Here is a 22,906-nt window from a genome sequence, read left to right as displayed (position 1 = left end):
GTTTTTGTTTCAAAGTTCATTCTTGAATGACAATTTACTTGATTATACAATTCTACATTAATATGTATTTCCCCTTAGAGCCATGAAACTATTATTCTACTGTCTTCTGAGTTTGTGATTATTGAGAAGTTTGCAGTCAGACAAATAGCTGGTCTTTAAGAGTAATAACATGTTTTATCTTTGTGGCCACTTGTTAATATGGTCAGTCTGTGGATATCAGCAGTTTAACTGAGATGTATTCAACAGTGGATTTTTAAAATATGAAATTATCCTGCTCAGAGTTCATTGTATTTCTTAAATCTGAATAGCTCTATCTAAATAGCTCTATCAATTTTTCTCCATTGTTTCCCCAAAGGTGAGACATTTTTTTCTCAATAAAGAGACAAATTAAAGTAAGACAAGTCACTTCGTCATCCCTGTTTTCAAATGGGCAGATTTTTCCTATTCCATTTTTTTTTTTTGCTACATGCGTTGACCTTTTTTTGAGGGTCTTGTTTTTATGTGGAGGTTTCTGTCTCAAGTACTGTGCCCCCCCCCCCCCCCCCCCCCGCTCACGGGACCCTAGAAATTTGCCTTACTCTAAGAACTGTGTATTTTTTATTTCTTTATTTAATTACTTATTTTGTAAACTCTTTTACTTTAACTCCAGTTAGTTAACATAAAGTGTTATGTTAGTTTCATTAGTTATATTAGTTTCAGGTGTACAATATAGTGATTTGGTATTTCATACACCACCCAGGTGTATGAAACAACACTAAGTGCTGTTCTTATTTAATAAACAAATCACCTATTTATTCCATTCCCCTACCTACCTCCCCTCTGTAACCATCTGATTGTTCTCTAATAGTTAAGAGTCTGTTTTGTGATTTGTCTCTCTTTTTTTCATTTGTTCATTTATTTTGTTTCTTAAAATTTTTTTAACGTTTATTTATTTTTGAGACAGAGAGAGACAGAGCATGAATGGGGGAGGGTCAGAGAGAGAGGGAGACACAGAATCGGAAGCAGGCTCCAGGCTCTGAGCTGTCAGCACAGAGCCCGACGCGGGGCTCGAACTCACGGACCGTGAGATCATGACCTGAGCCGAAGTCGGATGCTTAACCGACCAAGCCACCCAGGCGCCCCCATTTATTTTGTTTCTTAAATGACACATGAGTGAAATCATGTGGTGTTTGTCTTTTCTGACTGGCTTATTTCTCTTAGTGTTATACTTTGTAGCTCCATTCATGTTGATGTGAATGGCAAGATTTTATTCTTTTTTATGGCTGAATAATATTCCATTACACACACACACACACACACACACACACACACACACACCCCACATCTTCTTTATACATCTATCGATGGACACTTGGTCTGTTTCCATAATTTAGTACTGTAAGTAATGTAGCAGTAAACAGAGCGGTGGGTGTGTCCTTAAATTAGTGTTTTTGCCTCTATGGGTAAATAGTAGTGCAAATATTTAGGGTAGTTATATACTTAAGTTTTTTAGAAACCTCCATACTATTTTCCACAGTGGCTGCACCATTTGGCATTCCAAGAGCTGTGGATTTTACACTGTGGTTACTATTAATTCTTTCTAGTTATTTTATGGTAAAAAGTCTTTCTTTTTTAAAAGAATATTAATAGAAGTGAATGTTTTATATCCTTGGAAATTTTCTTTATTTTTCAATATGAACTGTTTTAAAATATGAAGAAGTATTTTTTAGAAATACATCTAATTAAGAGATGTAATCGATTTTGTTATATTTTAATTTTTGTGAATTTTCAGTTGATTTTTTTAATTGACCAAGGGTATTTTGCAAAAAATTCCTTGAGCTGGTTTTTGGTCCACTTAAATATCTTTCCACAGTGGTTACACAAAGAAGCAATGCTTTCCTTCTCAAAACCAGTCCATGGCCTTTTCTTTTAAATAGACTTTGTTTTGGGGGCACCTGGGTGGCTGAGTCGGTTGAGAGCCCGACTTCGGCTTAGGTCATGCTCTCACAGTTCGTGGGTTCAAGCCCCTCATGGGGCTCTGTGCTGACAGCTCAGAGCCTGGAGCCTGCTTCCGATTCTGTGTCTCCCTCTCTCTCTGCCCCTCCCCTGCTTGTGCTCTCTCTCTCTCTCTCTCAAAAATAAATAAATATTTTTTTAAAAAATTAAATAGACTTTGTTTTTAAGGTCAATTTTAGGTTTGTTTTATTGAGCAAAAACTACAGAGATTTCCCATATATGCCCTGCCCTTCCACATGTATAAGCCTCCCCCCTTATCAAAATCCCACACCAGACTGGTGTATTTGTTACAATCAGTAAACCTGTGCTGCCATACCATTATCATAAAAGCCCATAATTTTACATTAAGATTCATTCTTTGTATACATTCTGTGGGTTTTGAAAAATGTGTAATGACACATATTTACCAGTACAATATTATAAATAATAGTTTGCTCTGAAAATTTTATGTGTTTCACCTATTCATCCTTCCTTTCCTCCCTCCCTTCTTACCCCTGGCGACTGATCTTCATGACGGCAGCTGTCTCCATAATTTTGCCTTTTCTAGAATATTCATATATCTGGAATCATACAGTGTGTGCCCTTTTCAGATTGTCTTATTTCACTTAGTGATATGCATTTACATTTCTTCCATGTCTTTTCATGGCTTGATAGCTCATTTCATTTAGCACAGGTTGTACCACAATTTATTTTCCATTCACCTACTGAAGGATATCTTGGTTGCTACTAAGTTGTGGCAATTCTGAATAAAGCTGCTATCAACTTCCGTGTGCAGGTTTTTGTAGCCGTAAGTTTTCAACGCCTTTGGATAAATACCAAGGAGCACAAGTGCTGGATCATATGGTAAGAGAATGTTTAGTTTTGTTAATAAACTGCCAAACCGTCTTCCTAAGTTGCTGTACCATTTTGCATTCCTGCCAGCAGTGAATGAGAACTTCTGTTGTTCCACATCCTTGCCAGCATTTGGAGTCGTCAGCGTACTGAAGTTATGCCACTCTAATAAGCGTGTAGTGGTATCTTCTAATTTTAACTTGCATTTTCCTAATGGCATATGATACAGAACATTTTTTCATATGCTTGCTTTCTGTCTGTACATCTTCCATGATGAAGCATTTGTTCAGATATTTCGCCCATTTTTAAATCAGGTTATGCATTTTCTTATTGTTGGAATTTCAGAGTTCTTTGTGTATTTTGGATAACAATATTTTACCAGATATGCCTTTTGCCAATATTTTCTTCCCATCTGTGATTTGCCTCATCAGTCTCTTGACAATGTCTCTCAGGGAGCAGAGGTTTTTAATTTTAATGAAGTCCAGCTTGCCAGTTATTTCTTTCATCCATAGTACCTTTGGTGTTGTGTGGAAAAATCATTACCATGCCTAAGGTCATCTAGATTTCTTACTGTATTATCTACTAGGAGTTTTATTGTTTTGAGTTTTACATTTAGGTCTGTGATCCATTTTGAGTTAATTTTTGTGAAGAGTGTATGGTCTCTGTCTGGATTAATTTTTTTTTTTTTTTTTTGCATGTGCCTATCTAGTTACTCCAGCACTATTTGTTAAAAGGACTCTTCTTTATTGTATTGCCTTTGCTCCTTTTTAAAAATTTCTTTTTATTAAAAAAAAAATTTAATGTTTATTTATTTTTGAGAGACAGAGAGAGACAGCATGAGCGGGAGAGGACAGAGAAAGAGAGGGAGACCCAGAATATGAAGCAGGCTCCAGGCTCTGAGCTGTCAGCACAGAGCCCCAGGCGGGGCTCAAACTCATGAGCCGTGAGATCATGACCTGAGCCTAAGTGGGACGCTGAACCGACCGAGCCACCCAGCCTTTGCTCCTTTGTCAAAGATCAGTTGACTATATTTATATGGGTCTGTTTCTGCACTTCATCTTCTGTTTCATTGATCTGTTTTCCTTTTCTTTAGCCAATGTGACACTGTGTTGATTACTCTAGCTTTATATTAAGTGTTGAAGTTGGATGATGTTAGTCCTTTGACTGTTCTTCATTAGTATTGTGTTGGCTCTTCTTGGTGCTTTTTATTCCCCCTTTTTTTTAGGAACCATACCCAAAATCCATCTCTTTATCTAAAAGGCTTACTCAGATATTTGAAGGACACAGATTATAATAGAGTTGAGTGCTTATTAAATTCCATGCATACTTCAAGTAATCCTCAAATCAAACCAATTGGATAAGTGCTATAATTATCTTCATGTTATAGATGAGGACACCAAGTGCCAGAGAAATATAAGGGAATTGCCGAAGGAAACTTAGGAAGTAAATGGAATATGGTAGTTTGCCTCAAAGAGGCATAACTCACCACTTACCAATACTGATAGCATGAGCCAACTGTTTGGCAAAGAGATTCTACAAATATCCTGGCTAGAGAGACACAAGCTATACCCTAATTGAATGTTTACTGATCAAGTATTATATACCAAAGACTACTGTAGGTATTACAATTTCAAAATAATTATCAAAAATAATTATCACCAAGCATCTTCTGTGGGTTCATTGTGCAAAGTAAGGATCTTATAGTGATGAGATCATTTAAAATACAACATAGTAGCTATTTTTATAATAGTGCCAAACTAGAATCAACCTAAATGCCCATCAACTGGAAAATGGGCAAAATATGGCTTAGCCATGCAGAAATATTATTCAGTAATAAAAAGAAGGGACTAGTGATATAAACAAAAACATGAATAAATCTCTAGATTATTATGCTAAATTCAAGACATGAGACATGAACAAGTACACAAATACGCATCTGTCATCTCAGATGACTTATATAAACATTTGGAACAGGCAAATAGTAACCTCTGGTGATTGAAATCAACGGTGAAGAGGTTGACAAAGAGTATGAAACGTCTATCTAGTGGAATGGAAATGTTTGTTGTTTGATGCATTTGCCTAAACTGGCTGAACAGTATACTTAAGATCTGAGCATTTCACTGTATGTAAATTATAAAAAAGAAAAAATGAACAAAAATAGCATATTAAATGCTAAAAAACAGGAATGAACAGAGGGATATAGAAGCACAGGGGAATTAGTAGGTAACTTAGATTTAAGGGGTCAAAGAAAGCTTCCTGGAAGACTGGACATGTGAGTTGGGTCTTGAAGGGTAGACAAGAGCTTCCCAGTTGAAGAAAGACATTCTAGGGAGAAAGCAGAAAATGTTAATCTATTCACGTCTTAATTTATTCATTTTTCTGCTCAAAATTATAGTGCATTTATTCTCTGCTCGGTACAATTTTAGGTCCTTGGAAAAAGACAAATTCACTCTTTGCCCATAGAAAGCTTAGATTCTAATGGAGAAGTCATATCATGAGTTTTACAGAATTTTCAGGGTAAGTTGAGAAGGTTAATGTGATTAGAGTGTGTTGGAATGACAGGATATAGGGAAGTAGTGGTAAATAAATTGGGGCCAAATTAAGAAGACTTAAGTGTATAATAAGTTAAGGAGTTTGAGCTTTGTTTCATAGGCATGAGAGTCAAGTAGAAATTTATAAATCATAAGTTGGCGTAGTTATAATTTTTTTAATTTTTTAATTTTTTATTTTTTTGATGTAGTTATAATTTTTAAATAAAGATTATTTTAGCAATTTGAGGACACATTGGAACAGTAAGAAATTAATGGAAAAATGATAAAAAGAATACTGTTTCCATAATCTAAGCCAGCGTTGGCAGAAGCTCAGTACATATGCCATCTCAGACTTTTGAGCCCGTGGTAGACAATACTAACCTAACCCATAAAAGCGCGCTTTTCACCAAGCCAAAACGAGGCGTTTACATACTGGTAGCCAGTGTCAAAAATATATTTGGCACATGTAATGAAACCTATTTGTAATTCCTGGTTTAGGCTCCCAAAATCATTTCCTGGGCTAGTAAATAAGGAATCCAGTAGAAACAGGGACAAGAGTGGATTGGAGAGCCAGTACAGAAGTAAAATTATCTGATTACTAGATGAGAGAAAGATTCAGAATTTTAGATTGTGAATCTAGGTAACAATACCATTAAGCAAAGTGATCATTATCATAATGATAGAGTAACACATAACATAGAATGTGTTTGGATTCTTGGGGAACAATGATACTAAAGTTTTGACAAAGATCTCACACATCTCACTAGTTAAGTCTTCACGTTGACTTTTCAGTGGAACTCTTTTGTAGGTCTTCTGATCAAGTTAGAAGTGAAGAATCTTTCTCTCCAGGCTCTAATTCCTTTCCTTGTAATTAGGTAAAAAATTCTTACTTTGTGTCTATATGTACCTAACTCAATTACTATTCTTGGAATTTTCCTAAAACTAAGTCTTTCTCTCTTTATTCTGGGATTATGACTCACAAGATTGGCTTCTTAACTGTAAAGGCTTTACATTATTTTTTGTTGTCCTGTTAGCATCTCCTTACAAATATACTCATGCATTATAGGTCATTGGCCATGGACACCATGCATCTTTGATCTATTAATTGTTTAAATCAAGTTTGTAATGAGTATTAGAATCTCTAAAACTCATTTTTATTTGCCTTGCTCTGGTTGTTAGTACTAAAGGAATAAAAGGGATTTAGCAGTGTTAGGTAATGAATAGGTCTGCTAGTGAAGGAAAAATGCAAGAAGGTACTGTTGTGCTTCCCACTTACAACCAAGTACTGAATTATCCATAGTGATGACCAAAAAAGGTAGTGCAAATGATTCAGTCTTTGGATGAACCCTAAATTTATCTTGAACACATTGGTTTTCAAGGGGAGAAAATTAGTTTTTTTTACCTTTTTGCTCAAATGCTGCATAAATCATTAATGAGGTTAGTGCAGTGAAATAATCGAAAGCCAGGAAATAGGCAACCTAAATAATAACTGGTTAATCAGTACTTCAGAATCACAAGTTCTTTATATTTCCAGGGCAACAGCGGTCTGGGTCAGGGAAGTGGTGAAAAGTCACTACTGTAAGAGAGTGTCTGACGAGTAAAGTTCATTTTGCCAGCATCTGAACATATGGCAAATCAGTGTTTTTCCAGACTTCTTTGTGCTGGCAGGGATTGGCCTCCTAGTAACTTGGATTTCTGTTTGTGCCAAAGAGAGGATGAATATTCTCCATAAATAATTGTAATTATCTTCTCATTGAAGCAACATAAACTTGGAATTCAGTACTGTTTTCTTGAATAGATCATCAATTTTGGAAAGAAGTGGAATTAAATTTTCTGTTTTTACAAATGAATTGCTGGTACAAAAATTAATAAATTTTGTATAGGTTTGCCTTTCCCAAAGACATATTTTTCGGTTGAAGTACTTTAGGTTGAAATACTACATTTTTCTCTTTATGCTGCTTTTATTCTGCAGTGGTTTCCCCCCCCACACACACACACAAATACTGTCCATTTAAAATTCTGCAAGTTACCTTGTCTCCTTTTTAAAAATACGGTTAGTAACTTAAACACTTTAGAAGATGTTAAAGATTAAACACTTTAGAAGATGTTAAAGAATGCTGCAACCTAAAAGTTCTTAATTTGGGTTATAAACATTTTACTTAAAATTAGAGTGCATTTCTTCAGTAATTGATAAAATCAAAGTTTTGTGGGGTTTTTTGTTTTGTTTTGTGTGTGTGTGTGTTTTGTTTTGTTTTTTTGTTTTTTGCGTTTGTTTTTTTTTGTTTTTTTTTTTTTTGTTTTTTTTTGGCTGAAGGTGTCTTACAAAGTATTTACTCTACCAGATATTTGTTTTTAAATATATGAGTGAACTGAAGAGGAAGAGGTGAGGGCCAAATAGCAGGATCTTCCCCTAAGGTTAAAAAAGGGAGGTTAGGGCTGCAGATGACCACTTTGAAAATTAGCACTTTGTGCTGGAATGAGAGTGGAAATGTATATTTCATGTCTCTTTCCTATCAATAGGGGATGACTGCTTGAGCCCCCAGCCCTGGATTTGTATCCTAGCACAACCTAGTGATTGGAGAAAGTTACTTATATTCCCCATGCCAGCTTTCCTGTATGTAAATTGGGAACAGTAACTGAGCCTGCCCCAGAGAGTTGTTACAAGGGTGAAGGACCTTGCTTACACCTTGCACCATATCAGCGGGGACTGCCTGAGCACAGGGACAGCTTCATGCACAGCAGCAGCTGTTGCTATCACTCGTTCCACTCCCACCTCCCATGCTGTCCTCAGCCTTGTAGTTCTTATTTCATCTACCAGTTTTACTCTTTCATTTTACTCTTTATTTTTCCCTTTTCTGAGGGGGGGGGGGTCTCATTCATTTCTCTCCTTCGTAAATTCATTCATTGATTTCTTCAATTCACCGTCACATTTAGTCCCCAGGAATGGCTGAATTTTTCCTTCCCAAAATTTCTCTCACCTGCCCCTTCCCTTCCCCTCTTGTTACAATCGCTCTTATTTAATCTGGATATGCTGTACACGTTACTGTTATAGTAGTTGCTTTAAAGCACTGGTCTGATTTTGTGATTCTCATGTTGAAAACCATTGTAATGGTTTCTCACTACATCTTCAATAACGTATTAACTGAGCTGACATCCATGACCACATCGGGTCTACCCCATAATTCTGCTTCATTCTTTTTTTTTGTTTGTTTGCTTCAAATGTTTATTTATTTATTTTGAGAGAGAGAGAGCAAGCAGGGGCGAGGCAGGGAGAAAAAAAGAGAATCTCACGCAGGCTCCGCAATGACAGCATGGACCCTAGTGAGGGGCTCAAACCCACAAACTGTGAGATCATGACCTGAGCCGAAATCAGGGTCAGTCCCTTAACTGACTGAGCCACCCAGGCGCCCCATGTTTCATTCGTATCTGTAACTAACTCCTCTCCTGATTTCTCAACCTTTACTGCATATTAGAATCCCTGAAGATGTTAAAAACTCCCTTGCCCAAGTGCACCCATGATCTATTAAATCACATTCTCTGGAGAAAAGACCTAGGTATCAGAAATTCAAAGTTCACCAGGAGATTTCAATGTGCAGCCAAGATTGGGAACCAGTTTTAGAGCATGTTGGATTTATCATGCTCTACTTGTTACAGTCTCTTTTGACCTACTCATCTAAACGAATGGTAGACTGCAAGCTCCTTCAGGAAGGGAAACAGCTTATGAGTTTTTCTTTGGAATTAGCTAAAGTAATCTATCACAGTATCTTGCACATAGTAGAGGTAATTTCTTAAAAAAAAATAAAAAGTTTCTTTACCTTGAAAGAAAGATGGAGCATGAGCAGGGGAGGGGCAGAGAGAGAGAGAGAGAGAGAGAGAGAGGGAGAGAGAGGGAGAGAGAGAGGATCCCAAGCAGGCTCTTGCACCTTCAGCATCAATGCAGAACCCAAGGTGGGGCTTGGACCCACCAACCATGAGATCATGACCTGAACCAAAACCAAGAGTCTGATGCTCAACTGACTGAGCCACCCGGGCAACCCAGTAGAAGTAATTTCTTAAGCCTTGCCAACACTTTATACTTACTCATACTGCCCTACTCCTGGGCTTTCTGATTGCATCCGTCTTGCAGAATTATATTCCAAGGGAGCACCCTTAGGTAGTTACAGCAAGTTACGCCAAATTTGGGTCCCTTTCCATATTCATAGACTGAATCCTCCTCTTCTTCCATTCCCCCATTGCTTTATCTCAGCATAGGACAACAGACTTGCCAATGGGAAATGAACTTATACAGTCAACTGAGTAGAGTAGGAGCACAAGGGTACCTTTCAGTTTAGGTAGCACTTTGAAAAGTATTGGCAAAATTTCAATTTTTTGCAGATGGTCTCTATAAATTTTTGAGTTTAGGACTCTTGAATATTGAGTGTTGGAACCCTTTTTTTCTTTATTATGTTGTTTTATTTGTTGTTTATAAATTGACAGAGCTTCATACTGCTTTTATTTGTAAATATTTCACTAAAATTGCCATCCCATCAACTTTATCATGATAATTTTGTCATTTAAGATAGCTGTTTGATAACAACTAGACTGAAGAAGGACAGGTGAGATCACTATTTTCACTCACTGATTCCTAAACAGTAAATGTGTTATATTGGCCTTAGTTTGAATTGTGTAATATAATTATGCCAGTAGATGTTTTATTTGATATATCAAAAATTTGACTTTCAAATATTTTTCTTTAATGGAGCAGAAAATTCTCACAAATTAACTGAATATACTTGAGTGACATATTAGTGTCAATGTCTATGTGTATCTTACCAGAGCTTAATATTGGTGCAAGCAGATATACCCCTCTGTGGAGAATGGGAGTCAGGAAGGATTGCAGGAGAGAGATCCCTGAATGGTTGTGTTCCCATCAGTTCTTGTTTAGCTTCATAATGTAATTGGAAATGAGGAATTTCAAAAGAAGTTGAATTTGAAACTTAGGAATAGTGTATTCTAAATAGCTCCTGTAAGGCCAAGAAAAGACATGAAAATCTTTTACGATAGTCTTTTAACATAATGGCATATTGATTTCACTATAATCATGTTAGTATCTCTAAACTTTGTGTCTCTCATTTACCAAATTCACGTTTGCCTTAAATTTTTTTGTGTATGTATGTTATCTGACTGATGGGCTGTTAGTAAGCTAGCAGGAAGTGAAGTAAGGGTGATTCATTTTTGAGCTTAACTATTATCTTCCTTCAATAGCATTTTAGTGTGTTAATATAATACAATTAGGACATTGAATAAACCATAATTTTTTGAGCACAGACTTGCCATCACACATTCCATTTACAAATCTGATTAGTTTTGCTATCATGTTAACTTTAACATAAAATTTTTCCAATAGTACCTATGTTTTATAGCACCCTCAAGTGTTATGTTAGATTAGTTAGTTTTTTGAATTCTTGTTATCTAAGGCTTTTTATGTCAATGGTTGACTACAGGAACTGCGCTATAAAATATTCACTTAATTCGTTAAATATGTCACTCATCTTGAATGACATAAAAACAGTGGTATCCTGGGGCTAGTTTGTACTAATTTAAGAGAGCTAATTGTTACATTTTCAGAAATTTTATAAGCCATTTGTGAAACAGCCATTATTAAACATTAAGGGATATGAACTTAGTAAGCTATTTACTCTGAGAGGTGGTAGAAACTCAAAATGTATCACTGCCTAGTTATGTTATTATTATTCATACTTTTGTTTTTTAAATCTTATTTATTTTTGGTTTGAGAGAGAGACAGCATGAGTGGGGGAGGGGCCGAGAGAGAGGGAGAGAGAGAATCCCAAGCAGGCTCTGTGACGCCAGCACGGAGCCCGATGCGGGACTTGAACTCATGACACTGTGAGACCATGACCTGAGCTGAAATCAAGAATCAGACACCTAACTGACTGAGCCACCCAGGCTCCCTATTATTCATATTCTTGAGGTAGCTTTTCTGGTCTATTATGCGGTATTTTCACCAGACTGCTATGCTGTCGTGCATCTCTTCCTAACTCTGGGCTCGGTGACTTCACACTGGTATCTTGAAATATTCTTCGGTGGAAGTACTTACGCCACGGAAATCAGCAAGTACCACACATCAGGGCTGGATTTATTGTTCTGCTTATGGCCATAGTGCTGAAGCTCAAAGAAGTCTCAGTTTAATAAAATTTATACAAGGGAGAAATAGTACAACAGTAAAGTACATCCCATGTCAAGTTACAAAAGAACTTATTAGGAAGAAGTCTGCAATGAAATTCCATTTGACATTATCATGGTTTGAATAAAATAGGCTGGTTTTGCTGACCAAGAATTGAACAGAAGTCAATGAAAGCATTCTGTGAGAATTAGTTGTCTATATGGAATTTACGGTAAAAAGTATTACGTATTTTGCTATTATTTATAAGTTTATAACATCCTTATGTTATTAAAATTTATAAAAACCTTGTGTATGGGGCGCCTGGGTGGCTCAGTCGGTTGAGCGTCCGACTTTGACTCAGGTCATGATCTCGCGGTCTGGAGCTCGAGCCCCACGTCGGGCTCTGTGCTGACAGCTCAGAGCCTGGAGCCTGCTTTGGATTCTGTGTCTCCCTCTCTCTGACCCTCACCTGTTCATGCTCTGTCTCTCTCTGTGTCAAAAATAAATAAACATTAAAAAAATTAAAAAAAAACCTTGTGTATACCAACACACTGCTATAAGCCTTGGTGATTTAGCCGTTTCCATTTTCATTCTACATTTATGGGTGTGCAGACTGTTAGAATTGTATTGTATGAACTCCTTTTTTGATGTTTTGCCTCTTTGAAATTAAGGTTTTTTTTTAATGTTTATTTATTTTTGAGAGAGAGAGCGTGAGAGGCGAAGGGGCAGAGAGAAGGAGTCACAGAACCCGAAGCAGGTTCCAGGCTCTGAGCTGTTAGCACAGAGCCTGACGTGGGGCTTGAACTCACGGACTGTGAGATCATGACCTGAGCTGAAGTGGGACGCTTAACCGACTGAGCCACCCAGGCGCCCCTGGCCTCTTTGAAATTAAAATCTGTGTTGTTGCAAATGGTAATAGACAGCATTACGTTAAGTGAAATAAGTCAGATTGAGACGGACAAATGCCATGTAATATCATTCATGTGCAATGTATAAAACAAAAGAAATGAATAAACAAACAAAAAGCAGAATCACACCTATAAATATGGAGAAAAAACTGGTGGTTGCCAAAGGGAAAGGGGTTGGAGAGATGAGCAAAATGGATGGGGACGAGTTGGGGCAGATACACGTTTCCGGTTATAGAATGGATAAGTTACAGGAATAAAAGGCACAGCATAGGGAATATAGTCAGTGATAGTGGAATAGTGTTGTATGGTGACAGATGGTAGCTACATTTGTGGTGAGCACAGTGTAATGTAGAGTATTTGAATCACCGTGTTGTCCACCTGAAACTAATGTAATATTGTGTGTCAACCATACTCAAAAATTTTTTTAAAATTTAAAAATGCATATTTAAAATACAATAAAATAAAACAAAAAAGAAATTAAAATTCAAAGCTATTGGAGACTGCGTATTTCAAGTGTTTTTGAGGCATAACACACACCGTGTAATTCATCCACGTAAAGTACACAATTTAATGTTTTAGTATATTCACAGGATATAAAACCATCACCACCATCATCTAATTTTAGAACATTTTGTCCCTACTAAAGTCCCTTCTTTGTAACCATTAGCAGTCAGTTCCCATACACTCCTCTTCCTAGTTCAAAGCATCCAATAATCTGCTTCACATCTGTAAATGTGCCTTTTCTGGACACTTCTTATAAAACGAATCAAGTAATAGGTGTCTTTTGTTGTGTCTGGCTTCTTTAATTTAGCTTTATATCTTCAAATTTCATCCATGGCATAGCATGGATCAATACTTTATCCCTTTTTATGTCAGAATAATATTTCTTAGAATGCTTATACCACATTTTGTTTATATATTCAGTTCAGAGGCATTTTATTATCTCTATTTTTTTGCTGTAATGGATATGCTGCTGGATTTTGTACACTTTATTTTCTGTGGGCCTATGTTTTAATTTCTCTTGAATATATGTGTGTACTTAGGGCTTTTTCAGTCATCTGGTAAATCTGTTAAATTTTCAAGTTCCTGTCAGACTTTCCAAAGCACCTGCATCACTTTGCATTTCCACCAGCAATGCATGAGAGTTCCAAGTTCTCCATATCTTTGCCTATACTTATGTTTGATTATAGCAATCCTAGTCAATGTGAAGTAGTATCTCATTGAAATTTTTATTTATGTTTCCCTGATTACTAATTCTGTCGATCATTTCTTCTTGTGCTTACTTGCCATTGGAACATCTTCTTTGGGGAAATGTTTATTCAAAATCTTTACAATTTTTTTTGTTTTAGGTATACAACATAATGATTATGGTGTAGATATATAATGATTATATGATTACAATGATTATATGTAATGAGACATATATCAAAATGATCACCACAATAGGTCTGGTTAATATCCACCGCCACCCATAGTTACAACTCTTTTTTTATGATAGGAACTTTTAAGATCTTAGCAATTTCAAAAATGTAATACAATATTATTATCTATAGTAACCATGCAATATATTATATCCCCAGGATTTATTTATTTTATAGCTAGAAGTTTATACCTTCAAAATTTTGACCATCTTTACCCATTTAATCCACATCCTACTTCCTGACCCTGGTAACCACCAGTCTGTTCTTTGTATCTATGAGTTTGGTTTTTTGTTTGTTTGCTTGTTTTTTTACATTCCATATGTAAGTTAAATCATATGGTATTTGTCTTTGTCTTATTTCTCTTAGCACAGTATCCTCAAGAACCATCCATGTTGTTGCAAATAGCAAGATTTCCCTTTTTTTTTTTTTTGTGGCTGAAAAATATTCTATGTGTGTGTGTGTATAATACCACAATTATGTGGTAGCACAAAATGTGGCTTATATACATATGACCACATTTTCTTTATCCATTTGTCCATCAACAGATAGATACTTAGGTTGCTTTCATGACTATTTTCTCCCAACATTCATAGCTTTGTAATGAAAATGAGGGTGCATGTATCTTTTTGAGTTAGTGTTTTTGTTACCTTTGGATAAACCCAAAACTGGAATTGCTGGATCATATGGTAGTTCTATTTTGAACTTTTTGAGGAATATCCATACCATAGTGTTTTTCATAGTTCTGCACCAGTTTACATTCCCGCCAGCAGAGTGCAAGAGATCACTGTTCTCCACATCCTCACCAACATTTGTTATTTCTTGTCCTTTTGATAGTAGTTATTCAAACGTGTATGAAGTGATATCTCATTGTGGTTTTGATTTGCATTTACTTGATGGTTAGTGATGTTGAGTACCTTTTCATGTACCTGTTGTCTGTTTGGGTGTCTTTGGAAATGATGATTCAGGTCCTTTACCTATTTCTGTAATTGGAATGTTTGTATTTTTAGCTATTGAGTTGAACGTGTCCTTTATATATTTTGGCTATTAACCCCTTATCGGATATATGATTTTCAAACATGTTCTCCCAGTTCTGTGGGTTGTTACTTCACTTTTTTGATGGTACCATATTCAGCATAAATTTTTTTTAAAATTTTAATACAGTTCAATTAATTTTTCTTTTGTTGCTTTTACTTTTGATTTTATAACTTGGATGACTTTGCCTTACCTAAGTTTAAAAACGTTTATTTCTCTGTATGGTTTATTTTTTAAAGAATTTTAAGTTTTAGCTTCTACATTTAGGTCTATGGTTCATTTTGACTTAATTTTTATGTATGGTGTGAGGTCGGGATTCCATGTCATTCTTTTGCATGTGGGTATCCAGTTGTTCCAGTACCATTTGTTGAAAAGACTATTTTTTCCCTGCTGCATTGTTTTGACACTCCTATTTAAAATGAATTGAAAATGAGTGTAAGGGTTTATTTCTGGAATCTCAATTCTGTCCCATTGATCTATATATCTATTCTCATGCCCAGTACCATGTTGTCTATTATGTAAGATTTATAGTAAGTTTGAAGTCAAGAAGTGTGAGACTTCCAAATTTCTTCTTTTCAAATATTATTTTGGCTATTCTAAGTAACTTGCATTTATATATAAACTTTGACTTGTCAATTTCTGCAAAAAACTAGCCAGAATTTTTAAATGGGGATTCTATTACCATCTTAACAATATCAAGCCTCTGCTCTGTGAGCATAGGCTATTTTTCCATTTATTTGGGTCATTAGAAGTTTTTATAACAATGTTTTGTATCTTTCAATGTATGAGGCTTGCACTTTTTTTTTAACTTTTTGTCTAAATTTATGTCTTGTATTCTAATTTTTAGATGCCATTGTAAATGAAATGATTTTCCAAATTCATTTTTGGGTTTTTTATTGCTAATGAACAGAAATGCAATTGATTTTTATATATTACTTGTGAACCTCAAATTTGCTGAACTCACTTATTAATTCTAACAGTTATTTGGTGGATTCCACAGAGTTTCCTATATACCAGATCATGTCATATACAAATAGAGATAGTTTTTTCTTCCTTCTTTTCAATCTAGGTGAACTTTCTTTCTTTCCTTCCTTCCTTCCTTCCTTCCTTCCTTCCTTCCTCCTTTCCTTTTCCTTTTTATTTCTTTTTCTCTTTCCCTTTCCCTTTTTCTTTCCCTTTTTCTTTTTCTTTTTGTTTTCCTTTTCCTTTTCCTTTATTTTGCCTAATTGTACCTCCAGTAAAATATTAAATAGCAGTGGCTAGAGCAGACATTCTTGTTTTGCTCCTATTCATAGTGGGAAAGCATTCAATCTTTCATTGTTAAATATTGGTCATGGGATTTTTATAGATGCCCTTTATCATGAGAAAATTTCTTTCTAGTTTATTAAGAGTTTTTCTCAGGAAAGTATGTTGGTTTTTGTCAAATGCTTTTTCTGCATCTATTGAAGTGATCGTATGCTTTTTGTCCATTATTCTTTAATATAGTGTATTACATTAATTAATTTGGGGGGGCACCTGGATGGCTCAGTCAGTTAAACATCTGAATGTTGATTTAGGCTCAGATCATGATCTCGGCTCAGGTCATGATCTCGCAGTTCATGAGATGGAGCCCTGTGTTGGACTCTGTGCTGACAGCACAGAGCCTGCTTGGGATTCACTCTCTCTCCCTCTTTCTCTGCCCCTCCCCAGCTCCCACATGCACACCCTCTCAGAATAAATGTATAAACTTTAATTAATTTTTATATGTTAAACCAATCTTGCGTACCTGGGATTGTCCTACTTGGTTATGGCAATTTTGAGTTTTAATGAGTGTGGGTGTAAATTGAACTTCATCACAATTGCAAGCAGATCCATATGACAGAAGGATAATAGGTGATGTCCCTTCCCCAATGCATGTGATTTCAATATTATCTTGATTAACACTGATTTCTTGAAAGTATACTAACTGTTAACCACTGATGGTGAAGCATTTCCTATATATGTTCCCATAGCGCAATTTATACCTTCTGTACTCTAATTCTGTACTCTAATTCATACAACCTGTAGTTATATGATAGCCACCTAAAAATTTCAAGTCTTAATCCCTGAATTTTGTAAATGTTACCTTGTTTAGAAAAAGAGTCTTCATAGATGCAATTAAGTTAAGGATAGCGAGTGAAGAGGTTACCCTGGATTATCTGGTTAGACCTAAATGCCTTCAGATAAAATGAGTCATTAAGAGAAAGAGACACACAAAGGAGAGACACATCAAAAAGAAGAAGGCAATGTGGCATGGCCTCAAGGCATGGAATGCTAGCAGCCACAAGACTGGAAGAGACCAAGAATGGATTCTCCTGTAGAACTGCCCGAGGGGGTGCAGCTCTGCCACCATCTTTGAATTTGGACATCTGGCCTCCAGGCCTATGAGGAAATAAATTCTCTTGTTTTAAGCCTCCTATTTGTACTAATTTATTACCAAAGTCACAGGAAATCAGTATACACCTCTAACAATTATTTGATATTTTTTTTCTGTACTAGACTGTGAACTCCACAAAGACCTTGGTCATCTGTCTCATACACATTGGTAATTTTAGTGCCTAGTAGAAGGCTTGGCGATGTATTTGGTCTTTCTGGGATAATTGTTGAAGGAGCGAGTAAGTAGGCTGTGATTCCTACGTCGCTCATATTTTATTAACTGTATACAGTCACTATGTTTCTGATTATCCAGCAAAGGAAACGAGAGGAAACTGTAAGTTTTATGAGTTGGAGAAAAGACAAAATTTTATGTGTGTTTTTGCTGGTGGGAAGAGCTAAAATTTGGATATCTAGCCTAGGAACAGTGGATGTTCTCTGAGGAGTGGGTGTAGGTTGGAGTGACTGGGGGATGGGCATCTGAAATGGTGCTTCCCAGGCACTGTACTCTAAGCTACCTCAGTTTTTCGGGGTAGTTACGGCCATGCTTCATGCAGTTTCTCTGTACTTTCACTACATATGCTGGTTTTGTATCACAAGACAATAAGGGATTATCCATGAGACCCAGTATAGAAGAAGAGATGGCTTAAGATGTTAAAGGAGATAAGTGAGAAAGATATAAACCTAATGAGGAATCACCTGCATTCTAGGTAACTGTGGAGGAGTGCTTCAAATTTAACAGAGGTGAAATACACAATCCACATATATTTGAATATATATGTATTTGAATATATATGTAGTTATTTAAATATATACGTATAGTTATTTAAATATACCATTTGACTCATTGACTGCATAATAATTTAGCTCAGATTAATCACTCTCTTATGCTGTATACCAACATTAATGCCTACATCATGTTATTTCAGATTATGCCTCGGGGTCCATGTAAGAACATTGTGTGTGTATGCACATGTGTGCATGTCTGTGTTTGCAAATAGGAAACGCTTTCATATAAGATTAAATGTCTTTCTTGTCTAATTCCTAATTTCTTATTCTTTTCTTATGAATTTCTTACTTCTCATCATTTATGGGAGCTTTTTGCTACACTTTGTACCACCATGGGTTTTACCCTGTGTGAATTCCCACTCACATCAAATTGTGTTTCTTCCAAGAAGCTACCTCAGCCGGAGGTGACACCTTTATTCTTTCAACTCCTATAGTATGTTGTTTACATTTTTATCCCAATCATTAAAATGACAAGAGCTGCTATTTGTCAAGTGTTCACTATATGCCAACCAATTGGGTCACATCCTTTTCCTTTGTTATTTCATTTGATTACAATTCTGTGAAGCGGCCTCTATTATCTCTGTTTTCCAATTGAGAAAACTGAAATTTGAGAAGAGTGAAATTTAGGGGAATTTCAGTGATTTGCACAAAACATCCAATTTCTGAGTGGAGGGTCCAAAGTTCACACCTAGACTATCTCTAGAGCTTCCATTTTTAACTTGAACACTTATTGCCCCTTAGTCTAATCTTAAATTATATGGTGTTTAAGGTTAGGGATTTCATATTATTTCTTTTATTTCTCTAATAACAGCTTCCAGTACCCAGCAACTCAATAAAATTGATTGGATGAATGAATCAATATTTAGAATGAAATTATTGTAATAAAAATTACTAAGCCTTAAAATATGTTTTAGAATAATTTAAGAATGTTATGCTGATGGCAACAAATAAGTCATTATAAAACTTAAAAGATGTTATTTATGGGTAAGCATGATCACTATGCCAAATATATTTTTTCATATTTCTTAAAGTTCTATATGTAAATGTATGAAATTATGCAATATTCACTCACACGTTTTTAAAGTTTCCTATCAGATGATTTGGCTCAGTTTATCAAAATGTTTTTGTTTAATTACCTCTTTGTGGTGAATATATATTTCTTTATTAATTTTGTGTATTTTATTTATTTATTTATTTTTTGGTTTTGTTTCCAGGATGGTGTAGGGGTAGATGAGAAGCTGTCTTTGCGGCGGGTAGCTGTGGTTGAAGATTTCTTTGACATTATCTATTCGATGCATGTGGAAACAGGGCCAAATGGAGAACAAATTCGGAAACATGCTGGACAAAAGAGAACTTACAAAGCAGTAAGTTAAAAAAAAAACCAAAACACAGAAAATAGAAAGGCATGCATTTTGGAATTTGATATTATGTATGTTTGTTGAAAATGGTTTAAATATTTATAAATAGTCTATCTTTAATATAAATTGGACCATATCATGGTCACACCCAACATGTAAACTATTATTATTACTCATTCTGTTTTGGTTGTATATTCACTAAGTCTGTTGCATATAATTTAAATCTGTCTCTAGCACTCTCATTTTGTTTTCTTTAAATATACGTAAAATGTGGTAGTCCCAGTCAAATGCCCACAAATGGAAAGATATATTTGTGTTACATATTCAATACATAATATATATTCAGATCATAAATATATGATATATGGACTGGGTCATATGAACTTTTGTACTACCACTATAGTCTTAACATTCCTTCCTTTCAAATCATATTGTGTATTATAAGTATTTCCATTTAATACTTATATTCACATGGATAAGAAAATTTGATGTACTTTTCTTGTGTCACCTTATATTAAATACATTTGTCCTGAAGAATATGCATTTCTTAATTTTCCAGAGTAGAGGATTAAAATATATGTGTTGTTTTCGTAGATCCAATGCCCTTGAACATTTTAAAATGAAAATAGACAATTATGTATATCGTAAATTATGTGGAAAATAGATTTAATTAATTGTTAGATATTGAAATATTTTCAAAATGGAGTTATATATTATTTCTAAAGTTTCTAATTATATATACAGTTTGACCTAGACATTTTAATCTAGCTTTTATTTAATCAAACATTTTATGAAATCATCTTATAGATATTTCATCCTTTCTGGGAAAATTGAACAGTAAATTATTCTTTTCCAATATGAGCAAAGTATACATCAGAAGTGTTTTATCAGCAATCAAAAATAATATCCTTTTTTAGAATTCTTATTGAACTTTGCTTTTGGCTACCTTTTTATTGACTGTTTTCAGCTATATTGATACACAATATCAGTCTGGATCCATTTTTTTTTCAGATACAGAAAAATGTGTGAAATGCTCAAAGTTTCAAATACAGGTACATATGTTTGAAAATTAGCTACTGAGCATAAGAAATAGCTTCTTTTCCATAACTATTTTTTGCTATATTTCCAGGGTCATATTGAATCTTTGTAGTTGCATAATAACCCCTAATACATGTTGTATTTATCTCTCCTTCTCTATGGTTTTGTTTCTTGGCTGTTTCCAAATTGCATGGTTTGTGGGCAGGCACTATTGTAAGTTTCCTTACATAATTCTGCCACATAAACTTTCTTTTGACTTACATATCCTAGGAGACATTCTTATCATGACTAATGACAATGGCCTAGCTTCTTAAAATATTTTTATGTAGACTAATATTACTGAACATACTCATTTTGCTTGTCTCCTAAGCCAGGGTTTTATCTTTGGATATTGGATATTAACAGGAAAAAATATACATCGATCTACTAATATCACTAACTGTGTACCCTTAAGATAATGCATTTTCATGAAATAGCTACCTGAACTTGATAGAACTTCGTACGGTAGGAATGCATAAGTTCAGTTGTGAAATGGAAACAAACGTGTCAACAAAAAAGTGGCTTCATTGTCAGTAGTAGTGTGGCAGCCAAATCTGTTTAGGTGCCAAAAGCAATTTAATATGATTTAATCTTTGAAGTGTATTTATTAGACACCTTTAATTGAAACGGAAACATGATGTAGACCCAACTCTCACCGTTTTCTTAGATGAAATGTAGGGAATGTGATCCCTTGCCATGATTCTTGCTAGACACTTCCAATAAATTGGTAAACATGTTTCCAACATGTATTATTTTGCATTAACATTATGAAGATATTGTATGCATTTTGGGGTGGAAATACCAACTTTGGACATATAAGTAGCACTGAAACATCATCCATTCCCTCTTGAGAACATCCTATTTGAAGATCCTTTCCCAAGTTTATTTTTAATTTCCACATCTAAGATATTTTCACCCTTCACTAATATCATGAAGATTCTTCTCGGCATAATCTTTTACCTCCTGCTTTCTCTTAATTGAATCCTAATTAGGAAAGATTTCCATTTTATAGAGTAATAATACATCATAGAACAAAAAGAACCACTGCAATGCCAGCAAAACTGTGCATATCACTCTATAATAAATTAAGTCTAATGTTAAAATTTAATATAAATGTTCAACTAACAGGGCATAAAACTAAATGCAATTTGAAATGGAATGGTTTAGTGGTACTAGGGCCCTACACTGTTGGGTCAGTGTTTAATTCTCAAGACTAATGCTAGAATTGGCTAGTCATTGGTAGAATTAGCTAGATATCAATTGCAATTACAATGGTTCCCATTAAGTTTAAGATTTTTTTCTACTTCTAACACATTAGTCATAGCGCATGCATGATTATGTTTATTGACCTTTTTTCTCCCTTTTGCTACATGGCCAAGAAATCATACTTATACAACTAATCATTAAAGCGTTTCATATTGTTTTAATAATATTATCAATAGATTTAGTGATCATTTTATTTACTTTGCCTTTTTTGCAAATCTTTCTATGTTTTCACTCTGCAGGAAATGGTGGTCCTTTAATATTGGATTAACTTTTGAATGCTATTTGTTTTTATCTATCTGCGGTATTGTCATTCCTTGAAATATCTAGGCATTATACAACTTAACTGTTATCACAATCTGACCTGATTGTAGATAAAATTGGAGGGTATGTGTCCTACTCATGAGCTCTTTTTAAAAATCCACATAAAATGACACATTTTAGGAATATGTAAAGGCTATCATAATTATTTTGTTCAGTCATTGGGGAATTCTAGTGTCTTTTAGGTCTTTGCTTTTTTTCTGCATTTTTCCTTGCATATATGTGAACTATTACTGCTGCATTAAATGTATTTCCTTCCTTATATTTGACGATAGTCAACTCTTGATTATCTGTATTAACAGAATGGAGAGGAGGAATGGCTCATTTAAATATCACTTACATTTGAATTGAAGATAAATCTTAGTACTGAAAATTGAATGTTAAGTGTGCTTAGTAATTTGGAAGTTTACTCCAAAATTAATGACGTAACATTATAAGAAATAATTGTGAGATGTCTAGTCTTCTAGTACTTAGTTCTTCCCAACTTCTGCCCGCACTTTACCTTTGGAAATATGTCGCTCTTCCTCAGTTATCTTTTGTCACTTGTGTTTTATCACAGGCTAAGCACAGCTTCCCTTCCAGTAATATTTCTTACGTTAGGGTCCAATTAAAGGGTTAAATTTCAAACTCTTTCTTCTACCTGTAAAATAGGAGGAACTGGTAGAAATCTGGGAACTAAGGGGAAAAGTTGGTGTTTTCAACAGAGAGAACAGTCTGCATATAAATGTGTACACACACACACACACACACGCACACACACACAACTTGTAGTGTGATACAGTAAACCTACATGTATTATTCACATACATAGCTGCCAATAATTACA

At 35.0% G+C, this 22,906-nt stretch overlaps 1 protein-coding gene across 6 annotated transcripts in view; it reads left to right on the top strand.

Annotated features, from left to right (window-relative positions):
- Positions 1–22,906, top strand: part of NOL4 (nucleolar protein 4) — a 426,109-nt gene that overhangs the window by 72,470 nt on the left and 330,733 nt on the right. For 4 of the 6 annotated variants that reach the window (XR_002084657.2, XM_019465438.2, XM_019465437.2 and 1 more), the window contains exon 2: positions 19,276–19,425. Coding sequence is in view for 4 of the 6 variants with exons in the window: in XM_019465438.2 (XP_019320983.1) it covers positions 19,276–19,425 (150 nt within the window). In the remaining 2 variants the exon portion in view is untranslated. Of the gene's footprint in view, positions 1–19,275; positions 19,426–20,408; positions 20,472–22,906 lie in introns of those variants that run through there. The other 2 variants (XM_053902548.1, XM_019465441.2) reach the window with 2 other exon arrangements.

Source organism: Panthera pardus, unplaced genomic scaffold (genome assembly GCF_024362965.1).
Source record: "Panthera pardus isolate Hobbes unplaced genomic scaffold, ASM2436296v1 HiC_scaffold_15, whole genome shotgun sequence".
Taxonomy (NCBI): domain Eukaryota; kingdom Metazoa; phylum Chordata; class Mammalia; order Carnivora; family Felidae; genus Panthera; species Panthera pardus.
The sequence above is the reverse complement of the archived record's forward strand: the minus strand, read 5'-3'. Positions and strand labels throughout refer to the sequence as shown.